Source organism: Rhinopithecus bieti, unplaced genomic scaffold (assembly GCF_001698545.2).
Source record: "Rhinopithecus bieti isolate Rb0 unplaced genomic scaffold, ASM169854v2 scaffold_75139, whole genome shotgun sequence".
Lineage (NCBI taxonomy): Eukaryota > Metazoa > Chordata > Mammalia > Primates > Cercopithecidae > Rhinopithecus > Rhinopithecus bieti.
In genome coordinates, this window is record NW_016827924.1 from 473,241 (window position 1) to 494,737 (window position 21,497).

General features: G+C 48.3%; 1 protein-coding gene across 5 annotated transcripts in view; it reads right to left on the reverse strand.

The window, feature by feature from the left end:
* Positions 1 to 5,109: 5,109 nt before the first annotated feature.
* Positions 5,110 to 21,497, reverse strand: part of LOC108523529 (BCL-6 corepressor) — a 128,561-nt gene continuing 112,173 nt past the window's right edge. For 2 of the 5 annotated variants that reach the window (XM_017864170.1, XM_017864171.1), the window contains exons 7-14: positions 17,008 to 17,271; positions 16,280 to 16,624; positions 15,419 to 15,744; positions 14,808 to 15,062; positions 9,800 to 9,966; positions 7,682 to 7,827; positions 6,576 to 6,653; positions 5,110 to 6,360 (exon numbers count right to left, since the gene is read on the reverse strand). In XM_017864170.1, coding sequence (XP_017719659.1) covers positions 6,200 to 6,360; positions 6,576 to 6,653; positions 7,682 to 7,827; positions 9,800 to 9,966; positions 14,808 to 15,062; positions 15,419 to 15,744; positions 16,280 to 16,624; positions 17,008 to 17,271 — 1,742 coding nt within the window. In that variant the 3' untranslated portion in view covers positions 5,110 to 6,199. The remainder of the gene's footprint in view (positions 6,361 to 6,575; positions 6,654 to 7,681; positions 7,828 to 9,799; positions 9,967 to 14,807; positions 15,063 to 15,418; positions 15,745 to 16,279; positions 16,625 to 17,007; positions 17,272 to 21,497) is intronic. The other 3 variants (XM_017864174.1, XM_017864175.1, XM_017864173.1) reach the window with 2 other exon arrangements.

Here is a 21,497-nt window from a genome sequence, read left to right on the forward strand (position 1 = left end):
GAAAGAACGATTTAATATGCCCTTTACCTGAATTCCCCAATTATTAATATTTTTCTATGCTTTATCTGTGTAATAACAAACATATTAATATTTTTCTGTGCTTTTCTTTTCTGAACCATCTGGAAGTCATGACAGACATCCAATAATTCATCCCTGAGCACCCTAGCATACATATATCTCAAGAGTATGAACATTCTCCTACATGACCACAATGCCATTATCATTCCTAAGAAAATGAACATTTATTCAATAATACCCTTTAATTTACAGTCTTTATTTCAATTTCCCCATTGACTCTATAGTGACAGAAACCACATCTGTGGTTGCCTGGGGTCAGGGAGGTGTTGAAAGTAAAGGGCACAAGGGAACTTTCTGGGGTAACAAATGTTAGATGCTTGATTGGGAGTGGTAGTTACATGGATGTAAAATTGCCGAAACTCAGAACTGGATGTCTTTGATTTGATACAAATTGTATCTTAATAAGATTGATTTTTACCGATTTTACCAGTAGTCCCTTAAGTGTCTGATAGGAAATTTTACCCCAATCTAGGATTCTATCAAGGTTCACGCATTGCATTTGTCTTCTCCTCAATCTTCCCTAATCTAGAACATTCCCTCCTGCTTATTTTGTTTTCATAGCATGGATTGAAAAAAAAATGCGGAGGTGGGCGGATCGCTTGAGGTCAGTAGTTTGAGACCAGCCTGCCCAACATGGTGAAACCCCTTCTCTACTAAAAATACAAAAATTAGCCGGGTGTGCTTGCTTGAATCCAGGAGACAGAGGTTGCAATGAGCTGAGATGATGCCACTGCACTCCAGCCTGAGTTAACAGAGTGAGACTTTGTCTCAGCGGGGCGGGGGGAAGCCAAGTCAGTTGTCTTGTCTTCCAGAATGTCTGTTTCCTCATTACTGGATTCAAGTTACTTTTTTTTTCTGTTTTTGAGACAGGGTCTCACTCTGTGGCCCAGGCTGGAGTGAAGTAGCTTGATCATGGTTCATTGTAGCCTTGATCTCCCAGGCACAAAAGATTCTCCCAGCTCGGCCTCCCCAGTAGCTGGTACTATGGGCATATGCCACCATGCCTGGCTAATTTTTATTTTTACTAGAGATGGGGTATCGCCACGTTGCCCAGACTGGCACATTTTCTGTAAGAATACTGTAGAGGTAATGCCGGGTCCTTCTTATCACCCCAGGCGCCATATGGAGCCAGTCTGTCACAGTACTCGCTAGGTTCACTCACCTTGTATGTTCTCTGCTATAGACTCGGGTCAATCATTCCTGCAGGAAGCCCCTGGTTCTTGACAGTAGGTTGTGACAGGTATAACTAGAACAGCCACATTCTAGCCATGTAAGGGAGGACAGGGCAAAGGAAAGCATGTCCTGATCCTAAGGGACACCTTCAGAACTGGAATGAACCACTTCTGCTGTCTACCCGTGGTGAGCTCCATTGCACTCACGTTGACCTTCATGGAAACTCTTCTACGCTGCTGGTGGGTTCCTGGACGCCCAAGTGAGGGCCTATAAAGGTCTGCTCTGTACCTCTGGTGAGCTCTTCTAAACCCATGGTGTTTCTATACGGCCAATACGATCTCGTCTATACCTGTGGTGTCTTCTACACCCACAGTGAGCTCCCCTCCCTCCAGGAGGAGTTCTGCTGGAATGGGCTCTCTACCTGCAGTGGGATCTCACTTACACCTGTCTTAACATCTTCACCTGTGGAGAGCTCTTCAATGCCCGAGGTGATCTTAGATCATGATTGCTCCAAACCTGTGGAGAGCACTTGAAATACCCATACTGAGTTCCTCTCAACACACAATAAGCTCCCCTACCTTCTGGTGATGCGTCCCTCTCCCCGTGGAGTGTGATCTCGTCCATATCTGTGGCCCGCTCTATGTTCACGGTGAGCTCTATTACCCATGGAGAGTTCCTAAGCAGGGGTGGGGCATTGCTTTTCATCCAAACCTTTCTCAGCCATGGGGATCTCATCTATACCCCCAGTGAGTTCTACATCCCATGTTTCCAACCACCCTGACAGTTCTTGCACTAACTGTTCTGTCTACTAGCTCCTCCAACTGCATGAACCACAGCCTTAAATATCTCCTGCACCAAGCTACTTCTTCTGCATACCCTAATCTTGTGGCTGTCACCTGTTTTCCTAGCTTAATTAACAGAATGACCTACATCCAAGATGGAAACCTCAGTTGGCCTTGGGCTCTCCCTTTGCCTCCAACCCCAATACAAAGAGCCGGATGCCCTCAAGTTTTTATTATCTTTTAAATCTGGGTGTGTAGGATGTCTCGTAGCTTTGATGGTAGTTCAGGTTTACCAGTCCTCTTTTGCTTACATCATTTCTACAGGTCTGTTTTACTGGTCTTGTTATCTGCTTTTTCTGGATCTTGTTATCTGTTTTCTTCACTTCAACACTCCCTCTGCTTTTTGAGGGGGACTTCCTATAAAACAAAAATTAAGCAAACTGTTTTAATATATTGTGGTTAAACATGAGTTGGGGGAGCGGAGGGGATAAGTAGGACAATATGTCTATTTCTGACATGATTGGATTTTTAAATAAAACAGGTGCTCCATTTTTCTATTATGCAGAAAAAATTAAGTAAGTACAGATGGTAGGCCCCCTGCCTTTTGCTTCAGGTAGCACTTCAAACTTCATTTGTAGCCACCATTCCCTGAAAAGGACTCTGCATTCTCGCGATGAATTTTCTTCACCTCCCAACAATGCCCTCACTTTTCTGATTGGGCCACAGTGTGTTGCTGGCCTGACAAATACAGTGTCGCTCACAGCCCTTTTCCTCTGCTTTTGCGGTCCTAGTGTTCCATGCCGGATTCAAGAAAAGTCACTGAGGGGCATTCGGTGCACAAACGGATTTGAGGGCACAAGTACCGCAGATGAATAAAGGTCTTTGGAAGGGCTTGGGAGAGATAGGAGTCAGGGACAACTCCCTGGATGCGCACAGGGTTCAGGAAACAATCTGCTGAGGCTGTCATCCAAGAATTAGAAAGCTGCCACTGCAGCAACCACTACTGAGGATCTCATCACGCCACGAAGCTGAAACCAAGACACTGGAATGCTGGTCAGTCATGTTCCAACTGGCTTGGCATGCTCTCTTCCAAATTTTCTTATCCGCAGCAGCACTGTAGTAGGAAAGTGCCCCCTAACCTCCATGCTAACCGTTGCCAAACTGAAATATGCACTCAGAAAGCTAGGCTGCAAGGGAGTCCGAGTAGTTTTTAGCATTTCTATGCCTCTATCAGTGAAGGACAGGTAAAAAGCAAGTGAGATGGAAATGCAAGGGCCAACTGATAGTGCCCAATGCAGATACTGCTGGGAAAGTCAAGAACAGAGGAAGGTTGGCTCTATAGGCCTGACTCCTCAGGCCATGCAACAGTAAGGGCTGTAGAAGTGACATAACAAATTGGCCTACGTTTCAGAAAAAACAGCTCCTAGAGAGTTGGCCATGACATGTGGAGCTGAAATAGGTCAAGGGCCAAAGGCAATGCAAAAGCCTGGCCGTAGCATTCAAAGGATGAACAGGAAAGAGAAGGTTCTAAGAGACAGGAAATAGTCCAAGAATTTGGCTTTCAGAATAGGACTGCCAAATTATATCTGAGTATACTCCTCCAAAACGCTCCCAGTCCGGCTTTGGTTTCTAAGAGACGCTATAAATTGCTCTAAAGTTAACCTATAGGGAATACAGTCAGCCAGCAGCCATTTAAGAGAATTCAGGGAGCAACATATCCAACGCTTTAGGTAATACATAGGACAACAAGGTACTATCAATTTTCTCCTTTCCTCCCAACCCCAGTTTTACCTTGCCTTTTAAGAAAATGTTTTGTAAAAATATAGAATACAAGGCAGAGAATTTACTACAAAGTGGAAACACAGATTTCAACATAAACACACGATTCAGGAAAATTTAGTTTATGTACATTTCGCGAGGCAGGCCCTCAACATTATATCTTAGTTTTCCAATATTTTACAGGGTAGCAGGAAAAAAATAGCTCAAGTCCTTCTTTAAATAAGAGGCATAAAATGATGTTAAACATATAAACAATCCGGTTTGATGCGTGAAAACTAATTTTGCACAGCGCTTTTAAATTAGGATACAAAAGCTTACATTACAATTAGTTGTTGTGTGTGGCATATTGGTTTGAATGTTATATTACACACTATTGGCACATTACATCCAAGTACGGCATTGTACGACTGGCCGCGAGCAGTGACGTACTCCCTGTAAACAAAACAAAGTTACATCACCAGTGGCCTTCCCCGAATTCGCTCCCGTCAAAACCACCCACACAGTTCTGACCACTCTACACAGTCATGGCTCTGTCATCAGAGCTTTGTTGAAATTAAGTCAAAATGTGGAGCTCCTTTACTCATTTTTTTTCTCCTTAAAAAAGAAACCGCGAAAAAAATGTTCCAAAGTAAAAACAAACATGGATCCCAAAGCATGTGTGCATTGAAAAGTAAAGAAACATTATAACAACTTCATAAAAACTGACCTTATAAAAGTTTAAAAGGAAAAAAACATGTTTCATAAGTCGCTTCTGACTGGAGTAAATTTTCTGCTTATACCTCCAAGAAGAGCATATTTTCATATGTAATAGTGTCCTTTCTTTACAGAAATAGTAGCGTAGTGTATGACAGCATATGGCCCAAGGATTAACACTATAACACACTGTCACGGTGGGTCTGGCTTATGGCCACGCGCGCTAGTTGTCTGAGACATATCACTGGGGCTGGAGCGCACTCTACAGAGGAGCCCGCAGCAGAGTGCTGAATTTCGTCGTGAATTCGCAGGCCAGATCAACAGCTCCTTACTTTCAGGGTTTGAAGGCTTCCCAGGTCTTTGGAGCAAGAGAACAAGAGACTTGCAGAAACCTGGCCGATAAAATTCTGCCTCCGCAATGGTGACAATTTCGCCACGTTTGGTAAAATTGCAGCGAAATAAATGCGGGAGGCACATTTTCAATTTCTTAAGGAGCATCCGAAGCAGTAGGCGCAGTTTTCGCGGGCCCATACAAAAACCGAAAGGAAAATGCTTTGGGTTTCCAGTAAAATGAAAAGTGCTCCCATAACAACCAGCCCGACTGGACCAGCCTCTAGCTATGTCCTTTCATTCTGCTCCCACCCCTCATTTCTCACCATACCTACTCTCTGATCGCCATTCCTTTTTAAGGTGAGGGAGAGTAACTACTTCTAGCAGTAGGAACTCTGGACTCACCTGTCCATCTAGGGAGCACCATCTGAATAAGCCCCATTTCTCCCCTTTCTGGTGGTAAAGTCCTGCTCATTCAGCTGTGACCACAACTCGGGTCAAGCCTATCCAAGTGCCCTGTTATCAACAGTCACTGGGGGAGTAAGTCTGTATCCCCACTTCTTTGATCTCTTCTCTCTTCAGACCCTCACTAACAGCATTATAAACACACAAGGCTGTCTCTCCTTTCCATTCAGGCATGTCCACTCCCATCCTTCCATTGTTTTGGGAGTGACACTTTGGAGAAGGAAAGTATTACATTCCTTGCATACAACCTACCATACTTTGTGATTTCCATCACTGTTTGTAATGGCATACATGTTTATAGCTTCGGGGCTGAGGAGGATGTTACTCATCAAGCAGCTTTGTCAACACACAGCAGAGCAGTCTCTTGACAAGTACACCCAAAGTGACTGGTCACTGGCATATAGGGGCTCAACCACAGGGGGCAGAGGGGATTAACTAAATCTGACGACACACCAATATCCTAAGTGTCATGTACAATGATTGTCCTAACCTTACACAAGGTGTTTTATCAGTGTAGTCCAGTACATCTCAAAACATTCTACAGTGGCCTGTTGCAGGGAGTCCTAGGGAGGACACCTTCTCAAAGTGTCTTAAGGATTGAGGTATTCGAGGTGCTGACCCTTCCATAAAGTTCCAGTCACCCACTTCTCTGGGGAGTGACAAGCCTTGGTGTTAGTGATGAAGACAGGTTTATACCATGCTGTGCCCCACCCCCCACCACACTGGGTATAAGGAAGCTGATGTGTACCCTTTCTGGAAAATATCTACTGCATTGTATGAGGTTCATGGACAGTTAAGGAGTTCACTCACCCACCCACACTCATCTGCTTAAAGGGCATTTCTAACTCCTGTCACCTCAAGAGCAGCTCAGCTAGTTTTCAACCACATGATAGCCATGCTCACCCCTGAGCCACAGATACTTGGATGTTATAACATGGTAAGAGGGGGGTCTCTGAAAATTCAAATTCAAACACATCGCTATAGGCATCGTCATCATCATCCTGGTCTTCTGGTCCTGGGGGGTTGGCTAAAACATCATAGCCACTTTCATCGTCTGGTTCTAATGGAGGGCAAATAAGAGAGGAAGGAATCAGTAAACTACACAGCACGATGTCCACAGTTGTCAACAACAACAAGGACTTTAAATAACAAGATTCTTTCCCAAGTGAGTCCTGCTTCCAGTGTCCACCACTGGCTTTCCCTCACCCATACCAGACAGAAATGGACTTGAACTTGTTCACCTCCTACTGAACTAGAGCAAACAATGCAGCTTACCACAAACAGAGCTGCCATAGAAGTCCCAAGTGCCACTGGTGTCATCATCACTGCGACCCTGTAGGTCATTTAAATAATCTGGAGAGAGAGAAAAATAAAAAAACAAGATAAAACCTACTGCCGAGAACAAAATGATGGCAGAGCCACGTGGCATTTTTTCCTATAAATTCATGACAGGCTGGCAGGTCATTTCCTGTCTTCCTCTTTCTCAGCAAAATAAAGTAGCATTACACTTACATATCTCTTTTTTTTTTTGGACAGAGTCTCTGTTGCCCAGGCTGGAGTGCAGTGGCACGATCTCGGCTCACTGCAGCCTCCACCTCCCGGGTTCAAGGGATTCTCCTGCCTCAGCCTCCCAAGCTGGGACTAGAGGCGCCCTCCATCACCATGCCCAGCTAATTTTTGTATTTTTAGTACAGACAGGGTTTTACCATGTTGGCCAGGTTGGTCTTGAACTCCTGATCTTGGGTGATTCGCCTGCCTAGGTCTTCCAAAGTGCTGGGATTATAGGCGTGAGCCAACTGTGTCCAGCCTACTTATGTATCTCTTCTTTGATAGCCAAACTAAGCTGCTTCTTTCAACAAGTGAGTGTAATTTAAGGTAAACAAGGGCGGGTCACCAGTGAGTTAGTGGCATTCTTTGGCAGGAAGTGCCTGATAAGGAATTTAACTGCAGGTGCCTGACACTCATGAAAACCTTGTGCTTCTGCTTTAGGGATCTTGTAATGCCCGGGGCTTAAGTAATGGGTTATCTGATGACCTAACACCATAAACGTGTCCAAATAATTTCATGTATGGAAGGTTTGAGTCTTTGAGTCATTTTTCCCAGACTCAGGATGTAATCCTATGAGCCATACCTAAGTTAAGAACGCATGTGTGGAAAATGAGAATAACTTTAGGAAATCTTTTAAAACATCAGGGTGAATAGATGACTTAGCTTCACTAGAATAAAGTCAAACCACACAAAAGTTCAAACACTCGGCTGCTCTCCTAAAAGCTTTACAGTTTTGGCCTTTGTGATTTCTGCCTAGTCAAATTCCAATCATCTATTGTATCGAGTTACCATCTAATTTTTGAATAAGACCATTTTCTTGAACTTTGTCATACCTGTTAAGAACTTTTCCATAAGTTCACTGTGGGTCATTTTCATGATGGTTCTACCTGAGTACGTAGCCAAGGTGGGGTCAGCACCGTAAGAGAGAAGTAGTCGGACAATTTCCAAGTGATCATTCTCAACAGCATCATGCAGAGGCCTAGGAAGAGAGGCGCAATAGAATTATGCTCGCACAAGCCACACTTGCTTATAAAGCAGTTGTCTCCTTTAACAGCAACAGGCAAAGCTGGGTGCATGTGTACCTTGTGTACTGAGCCACCTAAGAACAGTATTTCATCCAAGAGGTGTGCATAGTCACCGCCACTGCACAGATAGGGAAACTGAGCTACAGTGACTGGCTCAAGGTCAAGCAATGAATCACTGTTATTTTGATGACTAACCCTTTACAGGGCAGATGAAGAGACTATTTCAGGCCTAAATCTCAAACCCAAATCTATCTTTTTTGGTGGGGAGAGGAGGGTGGGGAGGCGGGGGTGGACAGGGTCTCACTCCATTGCCCAGGCTGGAGTGCAGTGGGGTGGATCATGGCTCACTGCAGCCTCGATCTCCTGGGCTCAAGTGATCCTTCTGCCTCAGCCTCCTCAGTAGCTGCGACTATATGCGTGTGCTACCACGCCTGGTTAATGTTTTTATTTTTTGGAGGGACGGGGTCTTACTACGTTTTCCAGGCCGGTCTTGAACTCCTAGGCTCAAGTGATCCTCCTGCCTTGGCCTCTGAAGTGCTGGGATTACAGGCAAGAGAGCCACTGCCCAGCTGCAAACCCTATCTTTTTTTTTTTTTGAGACGGAGTCTCGCTCTGTCGCCCGGGCTGGAGTGCAATGGCCGGATCTCAGCTCACTGCAAGCTCCGCCTCCCGGGTTTACGCCATTCTCCTGCCTCAGCCTCCCCAGCAGCTGGGACTACAGGCGCCCGCCACCACACCCGGCTCATTTTTTGTATTTTTGTAGAGACAGGGTTTCACCGTGTTAGCCAGGATGGTCTCGATCTCCTGACCTCGTGATCCACCCGCCTCAGCCTCCCAAAGTGCTGGGATTACAGGCGTGAGCCACCGCGCCCGGCCTGCAAACCCTATCTTAATCCAAGGCCTAAGAAGGAAGTCAAGCCCAAAATGAAAACATTTTCAACAAATTTAAGTAGTCATGGACCATGTGAAGGTAACTTACAGGGGAAAAAAGAGATCCCATCATCATGGAAGCCAATACAACAAGCAATTGTCACACTATTAAAAACAAAAAACAAAAAACAAAAAACAAAAAAGCCACCTCTGTTTTTAAAAGAAACTAGATGCAAAGAGATTAGCAGAGACTCTCCTGAAAGCCTGATCCCAGGACCCCACACAGATCAGTGATCAACCTCTGGCCCAGAAGCCAAGGGAACAGTCAGGAGAAGAAACAGGCCTGGCGGGGTGTGTTCTCAGCAGGGTACAGAGGCCTCCTACCTGTGTCCATGGAGCTGGGGGTTGGGGTTGGCGGGGAGAAGATGGGTCTCTATCCAATGAGGGAATGCTATTTGCAAAGTGTGAAAGACCAAATACCTTTCCGTTTGGCTAATTCTGTCACTGTCAGGAAAACCCCAGTGCCCAGCCTCGTGGCAGCATCCCACTCACACAACCAGGAAGATGTTCGGGCTGACTCAGACCTGGGTCTCTGACCAATAAACCAGGGTCAAGGACAGGGTGAGGGCCACGGCTGGGGACGTGGGTGGCAATGGCAGGTCCTGCTGAACCAGCGCAGGGGCAGCTGGCCCTGTGTGTGTGTACTCCTGGGACTTTCAGCTCAAATATATTTTAAATACAGTGACTTCATAGATGGTGATGAAGAGTCCAGGGTCTTAAAAGGCAACACCCCCAATTATTCTCGCAGGCCTCAACATTTTCAGAAGCTTTGGTTCATAGGAACATTATAGGACTGACCAAAATTGGGAGCTTTACATCTACATTTGCCAGAAAGGTCTACTGGATTCAATTCTAGAGGACCCAGTGGTCAGTGTGCTTGCAGTCGCCCTCTGTCTTTCCTCCTGGAATTTCCCGCATACCCTGAGAACCGCCACTGCACAGATAGGGAAGCTTGGTCTCAGCAGAGCCAGGCTGAGAACAAGACACATCACTGACCTGGTTCCATCCTGGGCACTGCAGTTGACATCAGCGCCATATTCAAGGAGGTGTCGCACAATGTTGAGCCAGCCCCTGGCACAAGCTTCATGCAGGGCGCAGTAACCTGCATTGTCCCGATGATTTACGTCACAAATCTTGTTCTCCAAGCAGTACAGGACCACTTCCTGTGGGGAGGGGAGGGGAGGGAGGAATGCCATCAGATCACTGCACAATGACCTTGTAAAGTGGACCTCTCTGTAGCTTTCAAAGACATACACCTTCAGGCCTGAGAACCCACTACCTCTCGGGCAGGCTGTGGATGTCTCAGCGAGGGGCAAACACATGTGCGAAGTGCCTGATGACAGGGACAGCATCATTTAGAGGTCTGTTGCCCAGCTGCCTGGCCCTGGGCAAGTTATGCTCCAAATTCTCCAAAGCTTCCTTTCCTCCTCTGGAGGAGAGTGACAGAGCCTACCAGGGGCTGCTAAGAAACTAATTAGAGACCCACACAAGCCCTTAGCTCAGTGCCTGGCACAGTGAGTACAGAGGGATTTGGCTGCTAATGTTTCAGACGACGCATGAATAAGTTCAAGGACATCCTCACTCAATTGATTCATCCAATAGGTAGTAGTGGATGGCAACACAAGTTTAGATAAAAGCAAGGCCAATCAAGGCATAACAAACAATTAAATGAGCTGGAGAATGTTTCTCAACTTCACAGAGAGGAGGATGCGCAAGAGTTTAGGCTGGTCCTCGCGTCCCTTGGAAAGACCCAGAGTCGGAGCCTGGGCAGCAGTGCTTCTGTTGGTATCATACACATCATCAACAAATGACATCAATGCTTCCAATAACCCCACCCTCTTTTTGCTTCACTCTCCGCCCCACTTGGGGCTGAATCAATGTATTTTCATATTTACTTAAGTTAATGACAGGAATCTAATACACCACATACCACAACCTACACATTTCAAGAACGAAGTAAGACGATCCTATCCTTCCCCCTTTGCAGAACGTGTTCCGCATCAACAATCTGCATGAGAATCACTGTTATTAATCTCACTTCTTTGGCGTGTTAAAACATTAAAATGAACCGCTCCCAGTAAGCAAAGCAGTAATGTAGTCCATGTTTCATTACCTTAAGAAAGTGTTCAAACACATGGAACAGTATCTGCCACCAGACAACAGGTTACACTGTTTTCCCAGCAGTCATGGCCAGCAGAGAGCTGTCAGGTTCTGAAGACTGGGGGGAAAGCCAGAACATGTGGGGTAGCCCAGCACATGTTCCACTTGGCAAGGGGGGAGCTCGATGGGTCATAGCAGGCTCTCCTTTGTGACAACTCTTAAATAACTCATCTGTAACCTAAAATAGGCAGCATTTGAGCCACCCATAAACGTGAGGTGAGTTCTGAAAATTCTTTTATGCCCTTTCTAGGACACATCAGTCAAAGGTGATCACTCACTTGAACACTAACTAGAATGTTCTAGATGCTCCCCCTGTGAACCTAAGGCTGCACGCTGATAACCCTGGCCACCCACCCATACCCTGCTGCTTCAGGCCACTGCAGCAGCTCCGTTCCAAATCAAGGGGAGGAAGAGAGAAGGCATGCCCACAGAAGCGTCTCTTGCTTCAGGCCCTCACCTGCCAGAAAGCCCACAATCCTCTGAGCTCCCAGGCCACCTGCCCCGAGCACTGGTATCCAGGATACCGCATGAAGCTGCTGCTCTTTTAGCAGGCCCTCACTAGCCAGACTCGAGTGGACGGCTGCAAGCTAATGAGTTGTGTGCCCAGCCAGGGAGAGGCCCTGTCATGTGACTCAGGGATCAGCTCTAAGCGCCACCAACTGCTGTGCACAGATCAATCTACCCGGATCCCGGCAGCTGGCCTGGCGTCCTATCAACCCAGGGTTTATTTGCTCCGACAATTACGGCCTTCACCTGGAAACCTTCATCACTACTAGGGCTGATTTGAGGGAACCTAGAAGTGAAAGATGTCGAGGCTGAAGGGTAAGTAACTGTTACCCTGGAGAATGGCAGGCAAGGCAACAGTAACCCAACAACCAGCTCAGACGTTTTACCATTGGCCACCATAACACTTCTGATGTTCCCAAATGTGTATGTCATATCCCACAGTGACCTGCGAGATCTCAGGAAGGAAAAGTGGTTATGATTCTCATTCAACACTTAAGGAAACTGAGGCCCAGACAGGTTAGGCCCCAAATTCAATTAACACAAAGTATTAGACCTGTAACTCAGGTCTTTTGGCAACGGGTCTGCTGGGAAGCTTCCAAAGGCCCAGTCAAGGGCCCTGGCTAGAAGGCTGCAATCCAGCCATGACCAGCATCCCTTGCACATTTCTGTTGGGGTGAGGCAGACTAATGACACTCTCCTAGATGGGAGGGTGATGGGATCTTAAATGGGTGGCAACTGCTGTCACCAACAGAGAGAATGAAGAAGCCAGAGAAGTCTGTCTACCCAATACATTACTTGGTTTATTCTCCACGCTGGAAATGGGAGTGTTTGAAGGGCAGCCCGCCCATTCCCAAACAAAATCAAACTGTTTTTGTTGGACAATTCTCTGTTAAGCAGCTATAAGCTGAATGCCATTAACCGCAAAATGTAACCATAAAGGCCATAAACCCGACATTGTTAATTAATTAAATGCCTCATTAACTTTTTTAAAAACATGATTTATTCGATTCATAGAAAATTTAACCATCACCACTAAATGCACACGCACGCGGTTCCACATTGGCATTTTAGCCCAAGAACAGACAGGGAAAGATTCAACTGTAACTGGCCTTTCAGGTGGTCTATTACAGATCTGAAGAGAGAGGGTGTTTCTAAACCTCAAGAACCAGATTAAGAGAAAACAAAGCTTGAGCAGCCTTTTTATTGCATGTGGTATCTTTTTAGCTAAGCAGAAGACAACAATGATAAAGAGGGGTTTTGGGAAAGCCCTCCCAAAGCTGTGCATTCATACTGCACCTTATCCTGTTAAGCAAACTATTCTTTTATTTTAAAGGGTTTACACTGCCACATCTGAATGGACTATCATCCTAACATTGTAATCTCTGACTAAATAAATCCCAGAAAGTTGAACTCAAAGTTGAAAGCTTTTATCTAGTAATTAAAACATTCAGCATTAAAACTGATGACCTGAGAAAGTTCTATAATGACATTTACATTTGAAGCGGAAAAGTTGTCCTTCCATAAACATTCTCAAGGCTTCTTGCACCAAAGGCCTGGTAGCCTAAGAAAGCATGGATCAGTGTTCCTCAGTCCAGGTCTCAGACCCACCCGCCATAGGAAAACCACCAAAATGGGAACTGTTCCTTAGAGCACCCACAAAGGTCTCTTGAAGTATCTGGGCTCAGAAAGGTGAGACTGGCAGAAATGAAGCCAAGATCAAAGACCAGGCCAGGAGCCCTACCGCCCCCCCAGCACCACCCATGGTCAGCGAGTTTGCTGCCCTGGAGCCCTCCCTTACCTCTGGTGTTTGCTGGAAGCACAAGTCCATTTTCTCAACCATGCGTAGGAATGAGTGGCCCTGCCTGGCATGCTGCATCTACCCTGTCCTCATAGGTGCTGCTGCTCTCTGCTTACGCGAAAACAACTGGCTGGCACTTGGGTTTAATCTGCAAGTAACTGAGCTAATTTCCAAATCCTTCTAGAGAGTTCCCTCAAAGACAATCCAGAGATACCAAAAAGAAACAAGTTGGTACGAACAGACAAAGGCACATACAACCAAAAATACCCAGCTAGTGCTTCAAAGGACGATCCCACAGGTGTGAGCCGGCATCCCAGTTCCCACCCACACAATCATGCCGCAGGGTGGGCTCTGGGTCAAAGGGAGACTGGCAGCTGGGTCACCCCATCAGGAAAGGCTCAAGGCACGGCAGACTGCAGCCTGGTTTAGGTGCGCGAGCCTGGGCTCTGGCTGAATTCCGGAGCCCACAGCTGAGCATGGGCCGGCATGGATCCTGTCGCCCGAGTGCTTCTCCACGCTTCACACTCAGCCTGCTGAACCGCATTTTATTTTTACCACGACTCCTAGAGAGCTGACGCCAGCATAAAAAAAAAAGTCTTTGCCTTGTGGGCTATTACATCACAATCTCAACTGACAAGTGTGTGGTGGGGAGATGCACAGGGGCAGACGTAGGTTTTGAACTGTGAAAAGCGTGATTCCAGTGGGAGCCAGTCCTGGAGAGGAGCCGAGTTTGGGGGGATGGGGGGAGACTGGGCTTTGGAGGCAGGCTGCTGGATTATCTGTTCAAATCATGTAACGCCTCTGGGACTCAGTTTCCTTATCTGAAAGCGGGAATAATATTAGTTACTACCGCACAAAGATGATGAAAAGGTGAAATGAGTTACTCTGGATCTTAGGGACTCTGTTAATGTAAGCTATCATTGTCATGGACCATGCTGGGAGGAGGATGGGCACGGGGGCTGGGGAGAAGCAGTGAGTTGAGGGAAAAGTCTCAGTCCCTCCTCCAGAGCCCTCAGCCCTGAGGCTACTGTACCCCCTCTCTCAGAAAGAGACCTTAGGTCTGCCCCACCCTCCCATCTCTGTGACCTACACAGCTGCTTCCTGCCTACTCCCCCTACACGGCCACCCCTCCACCCGAAACAGTACAAGCAGTCCAAGATAGAGCTAATAACTTCTCTCCCCCTTGCTAATCAGAATCCAAAAGGGCTCATTAAAATTCCCCCAGTCGCCAAGCCCTGGGTTGTGTCAGATTTTATATCAGAGATAAGTGAGCGAGACTGGAGGATGCAGAAGCAGCCTACCTGCCTGAACACGAACTGAACATCAGAGAGGCCTTTCTTTCCACACCGCGATTGAACAAGCCACCAAAGAGACGGCAGCGAGAGTGGGGCTAACACAAACATCCTGCTGGAGCACCGGCCCTGCCTCCTGATGCGGAGGGGGCTGAGCTCTGCTCTCCGTGTCCCTCCCCTCGACCACCGCAGCCCGCGGGCCCCGCCCCCCAGCCCACAGCCCCAGGGAGCGCCCACAGAGACACACCTCATAGCCAAGCCTGGCTGCCCGCTGCAGAAGGGTCTCGCCAGCGTTCTTATTGACAATAAGTCTCCGTGCTTCCGGCGGCATCGGGCGAGACTGGGTGGTCTCCTGAGGGGAACTTGAGCATGGCAGCTGTGTAGACTGGGAGGCCGGTAGCAGTTGCTGCAAGCGGTCGAAAGGCTTCGGCTCCTGCTTGGCTGGTGACAGATCACAGTCTGAACTGGGCTCCGGCCGCTTTCTGAATCTCCGGACAGTCACCTATCATAAAACCAGGCAGCGCACACGGTTAAGCCCATGTCCTTCTAACAGCCGCTGCTTCCCCTCCTCCCCTCCACGTGACAAACCTGCGTGGAGAGAGGCACTTTATTCCTTATCTTTTTTGGTGGGTGGGGGGTGCCTGTCAAAGGAGGGTTTGGGGGAAGGGGTTTCATTCTTACTAGTTTGAAACTTCGCTGCCACCCAGAAGACACACTCCTCTAGGACAGGGCAGTGACGTGTGGTGTGGGGGAGGAGTCCAGGAAAAGGAAAGCTTTGTCCCCACAAGCTGGGAAGCAGGCAGGCAGGCGGGGATGTGCTCGCACAGGCCCTAGAGGGAAGCCGGGGTCAAGAGGTACCTTGCCATCGGCATTCTCCACGTAGTATTCCCCTGTCAGTGGCAATCCCCGCCTGGGCTCCTGAGGGATCAAGTGTTTGGTTTTGCACAGTCTCTTCCCGGATGGCTTCTCGCTGTTGTCGGTGTATTTCTGCAGCAGGGAGGCAGCCTGGCAATCCTCTTCTTCGTCTGCACACAGCACATCTGTCTTCTGGTTTTCTTTAATTTTCTGCTGTTTGGCAGGCGGCCTGGAGGCTGGTGCGCAGCTTGGCTGAGCCTGCTTTTTGCCGCCTGCACTGGTGGATGAAAGACTCTTCATGGGCGGAGAGCCGGAGAACATAGGCAAGCCTAAATACGGAGGGGGTGACGGGGTGGCGGGTGGGTGAGAGACGGGAAAAGAAGCGGGCGTTACACAGTTGTAGCCAGTGCAGGAAGAAAAGCCCATTGTTAACACTGATCACTGGAGCGGCTTCAGTTTTTAAAGATATACCAATTATGTTTTCAAAGCATTAATATTTTAATTATACCACATTCAAACGGCACCTAAGTTAACCCACAAAACGCCAAGTGGCAAGTTGCTTCAAAGAGCCTGGAAGAGAGGACAGAAGCCGGCTCTTCCTGCTCTCCTGCCCCCTACCCACTGGGTCTGGGTGCTCAGGACCCAGAGACTGGAGACAGCCTGAGGCTGGAATGAGGGTGCTTAGACTTCCTTCCTGTGCAACCACAGGCAAGGACATCAAGAGAGAACTCCCTGCCTGCCACATCCTCCTTGAAGTCCATTGCTATGGCCTTCTAAGGTCCCCTGAAAAGCCCATTCCTACAGAGAGTGGATGACCCACCCTCCAGGAGCAGGGTGAACACTCAAGGGGTGGCCCCTGCATACCTTGTTCATTGTCACTGGGTTTGAGAGCCTCTTCTGACCAGCTTCTGTTGCCTTTGGCCTCTGCCCTTTTCCTGCCAGGTTTCTCTTCAATGATGTTAGTCCCCTGAGGAATGGCCTCAGGCTGAGTGGCCTGGGTCACTTCCTTCCTGCTTTGCCGGCCAGGTTTGGCGTCTGCTGCTGACACCTGCTGCTCCCACCGTTCTCTAAGGTGCAGCAAGTGGCGTTGTTTTTTAGGATGGAGCCCTGTTAATTCAATGCACACCTTCAGGTTGGTCAGCTCACTATAATGTGGGTCTTCTAAGTGGTTAGAGGAACTGTTTGTCATTTCCCTCTCAGGCCAGTCATCTAATGGAGAAATAACTACAAATTAATCAAAAAGCCCCCTGGGGGGGAACAAACTGTCTTACGCATCACTAATGGGGTGGGGAGGGGTGTGTGGTCACTGGTCTCTGCTTTTGGGAGGGGCCTGATAGTCTTTGGCCATCTGGGTTCTGGCTTGTGGGAGGGGAGGTGTGGGTGGCTCCCCCCCGCCCCGGGTCTCCAGGGTGGGAATCTCACGAGGCAGTGTGGGAATGGAGAGGTCCGCTCCACTGCTGCGCCCCACGGCTTCCCCTCACCGATTCTGTCTACAGGGGCAGCGCGCCGCACATCCACATCTCCTGTCCATCCACTGTGGCCGCATGCACAGGCCCACCCCCCAGCAGGCGGGCGAAGCGGACAGGGCTCACCTTTAGAGACTCGTCGGCGTTTGGCTTTCAGCAGAGGGTCCTCTGGCACCTCCTCCGCAGTGGTCTCAGTGTGGCTGCTGTCACCTGAGACTTTGCGTTTCCTGTCCACCCGGAGGGTGGGGCTGTGCGGCATGTCCGAGGCCACCTGGTCTGTGGGAGGCTCGCTCACGGGCTGCCTCTCCACAAAGTACTTCTCCACAGAAAGATCTTTGTCCTCTGGGGCTTCAAAGGGATCGTGGTGCTTGTTTCCAACACTATACTCGCCTGGGGGAGGGGAGACAAGAGGGCATTAATGAAGACCGAAGGTCGCCATGAGAAGGCAGGATTTGGGGAGCGCGTGGGACCACCGTGCCCAAGGTAATCGGCTATTGACAGCTGCTTCTTTGGAGACTGGTGTCCTCACACATAGTTAGCACAAAACCCTCCCTCAGAAACAGAATTTTCCAGAGGAAGGGTACATTGAAGACAAGTAAAGCAGAGTGAGATGCATGTCACACTCGTGACTTTCTCTTTCTCCCTTCTTATGGTTGGGGGCAAGAGGGAACCAAGAAAGATGGGGCGTCAACGTTGTTTTTTAAAGCACTATCGTCCTTTCAGCAGAAGATGCAACCAAGCTGGGGCTGACCTAAAAATCTTCATGGGAACATCTGCTGAGGTCATTATTTTGAAACAAATGGCAGGCTGATGAGATAAAAACGACCAAATATCCCCAAAATGTCATCTATCGAAGGGATAACACCAATATTCACCTAGGCCGACCGGGGAGATGAAGAGGGACAGGAAACAAGAGTGTTGAAAGAAGGCCTAGGCCCTTGATGGGCAGAAGTGATCCTCACTCCTGGGGGGCTCTGGGCCTACGGTCCAGGCCAGAGGGAGGCAGCCAATCCCGGCAGACCTAGGCTGCTGGGAAGAGGGGCCTGGCAAAGCCAAAGGCAAGGTTTCCTAACACATCCACGAGTTCTGAGAAAACTTCAAAGAACTCGATTTGCTGGATGCACAGATGTGAAACCAATGGGTTGGGTTGTTCTCATTTCCTGTCCAACACAGGGGAACCCCCTTGGGGATGCTGGCCATCCCAGCTGACACTCCTCTCCACACCCTCTGTCACAGGCAAGCATCTGCAGACATCCCCTCATTGTTGGTGTGTCTTTCCCATGCCAGGCCAGGGCCTGCAAAATCGCTCATTCCAGGACCCCTGTGCTTGGCCTATCACGGGCAGTGGGGCTTCTCCTTGAATCACCTCAGCCCAACATCACTTCCTACTTTTGCTCTAGCCCACGAAATAGCTCATTAACTGCTTTGCTGGTCACAAGTTTTCTAATACACAATGAATATAAACGATAACTACTTAATGACCACTGCGAGGTTAAGGTGTCAGCCCTTGGCCCGCTGAAATGATCCCTCTCATCACCAGGGTTATGAGTCTGGTGTCTTGGTAACTCTGAGCTAGGCACACAAGTCAATTTCTAGATGAAATAAGCACACACCTAATCCGCTCATCTCATTCTTCCTCTCCCCAACCCACTTCAAATATTACTCCCACTCCTGACCAGCCCCGTTCACCCACTTCTCTCGGGGGCATTCCCAGCGGTTCACGGCAGTCAGCTGTGCGGGTGAGCTTTACCGGGGTTGTTGGCTAGCCTGTGCTCTCAATGGTGTGAGGACCCATTCACCTCCTCTTCAAGGGTGTTCTAAGGGGGAACAGATGGGGCTGCATCTATTCTTGCAAAGGAATGGTAGAATGTCCCCAACCGTTCCTCCTCATCCTCACTCACGAGAGAGCACTGTATGGACAGGGATGGCTGGGCCTGGGACTCGGCATCCAAGCCTCCACCACGGAATACCACCCCAGGTCTCTGTAGGTACAACTGGCACCGGATGGACACCCAAAAACACGGCCAAGGTGGTATTCTGTCACAGCAGCAGCAGAAGAAAACACACAAGCTGCCCAAACCTTACACTATGCAGAAGTGGTGACCACTGTGCTCAGCTTGGCCTGGGGATGCAAAGAGTATGGGGCTGCTCTGTCTCTTAACCACTCTGGCAGTAACAGCGCCACTTTATAGTTTGGCCCCCTTGAGTTGTAAAGTGGGACTATTACTGCAAGCCACCTCCCCCGGTGGGCTTCATAAACACGGTGCAGCAGGGCAGAGGATAAGACTGGAGAAATTACTTACAAAAGGACGCTAAGATCCCCAGACCAGCTTGATTTTTAGCCCTGATATTTATGAAAGTTTAAGTTGTGAACTGACTGTCCTAGTTATATACCATTTGACTTTCTGGGGTCAATCAGCCACCCCTGAAAGCCCTGTGGGAGGAACTGGGGTGCAATGTAAAATGTAAAGACTGCGTTACGAAGCGCCACATGCCAAGGTTAAAAGTGTACTTTTATACTTTTAAAGTGTACTCATTTCCCCTCCCTCTAGGTAGGAGAGACGGTTCAAGCCAAGTGGTTTGAAAGCAGAAGTGACTGAGTAACGTCACCATGCCTTCCTGGGTCAAAATGAGGCAGCAGCTTAGCCAGTGTGGGGCCCCACCCAGAATGAACTGCCCTGTGTTGGCACCCTTCCCAGAGACACCCCCCATCAAACCCCCATCAGATTAAGAATCTCTCAACCCTAGTGCTTTGGATTTGACTTCCACAGCTTCCATTTGAACTCCAGGTCTCACACAGCCACCTGTATTTGTAACAATCTCAACCAAGTCTAAGGCATCTTTCTCAGGGAGAAAGTTTTCCATTGGAGTTTTGACCTTCACTGCAAACTTCCTAATAGTGAAATGAGTTTATATCTCACCTACCTGGCCTTGTGCCCAAACTACCAGTATATTTTGTCCACAGAAAACCACCTATAAGACGTGTGATCACTTATTTCACAGACTGGCATCAACAGGCAGTGACTGACTGGGGACCTAGTCTCTCTGCTAGAGAGCACCCCCAATGACATGGGGAGGTCTTGCCATCTGTCTTCTCTGGGGCTTCCCATCTAGAAAAGCTGCCCAGTGCGGGTGGGGAGGGCTCCCCTGCACATACCACTTTCTGCTCCCTATTCATGGGAGGCCAGCAGGCTAGGACAAGGGATGTGAAACACACATGCTTCCTCCAAGTCCCCACCATTCCCCATTCAGCCAGAGAGGGCCCCCTTTTGCCTCCTGAATAGTCCAGAACTATTATCAGGAGCTCTCCACTGCTGCATCTGGGGTTTACTGCAATCATGCCTGCTCACACACAGTGTAGATGCTTCTTGTCCGCTCTCAAGAGGATCTTTCCGCAAACGAGGCCTATTTTCCGTCCTCCAACCTGAGTCTCTCAAGGCAAACATCCCAATTCCACTCAGTGAAGGCCCCCAAACCTTATGCTAGGGTTTCCCTCCATGGGCCAGTAATAATCTTGAAGAACACCCACCTTGACTGCCAAAGATATGTATGGCAAACAGCTATGGGGGCCCATGATGTCACTTTCCTGTACACTTCAATTGGACCTCCCTCAAATGGGGCTGTTCTTACCAGTACCCACAGAAATTACTCTTGAGGGCAAAGGAGATGGGTGGATAGACAGAGATGGAGGGATAGATAGGGGTCCTAACCATCAGGGTCCTCTTCCGTTCCAGTTACTTACAGCCCTCCTATGAGTGGAACGCCATGTGCCTTTGGTCATGAGATCTAGGCAGATGTGAACACGACTGAGCCCTACACCATCTACCACTTACTCCCTGCGTTGTGGTCTTGTAAGACACAGCACATACATCCCATAATTTACCATGGCTATGCCATTCCAATACCTCATAGAAGCATCGCCATGGCAACATTTACAAGTCACCGTGGCAACAATGCAACTTCACCACTGTTATAACCATGCCCAGTAAGCCCTAAACAAGATGGCAGAGGACTGAAATTTTTGAGGACTGCCCATGACATCTACTCCCTCTGTAGGTAACATCATCTCCAACAGAGGCCAACCATGTTATAACTTCTACCCTCTCCAGCAGAGGCATTGGTAGTCATCTGTCTGCCCAAACTCAAAGTAGTTTACGAAGTACACAGGGGCTGCTGTCCTGGAAGAGAAGTTTCCTGAGCCAAGAAGTCCCATGAAACCCTTTCACTTTCACTCAATGCTTTCTCCAGCTCCCGCTCAGGCACTGCCACTGAGTGAGTCCTAGGTTCACACAAGTCAAGTAGCTGCCAAGGGAGATAGACACCCAAATTCAAGAAGGAAGGGCTAATATGCACATCTAATATGTATCAACAAAAGTAAATCAATCAGTAAAAATAATAAAACTGAAAAAACAAAAAAAAAACAACAAAAAAAGGAAGAGCCCAACACCTCTGTGTTCCCTACCCCGTCTTCAAAATGCCACTGATCATTCCTATTAATGAACCTTCAATTTCTAAATGAAAATCTCAGCGACCCATACTATCACTAAGAGTCAATGAAAATCCTAACCACGGTGTTGTCCAGTTAATTCAGTTTTCCTAAACAAGCCCTCCCAACA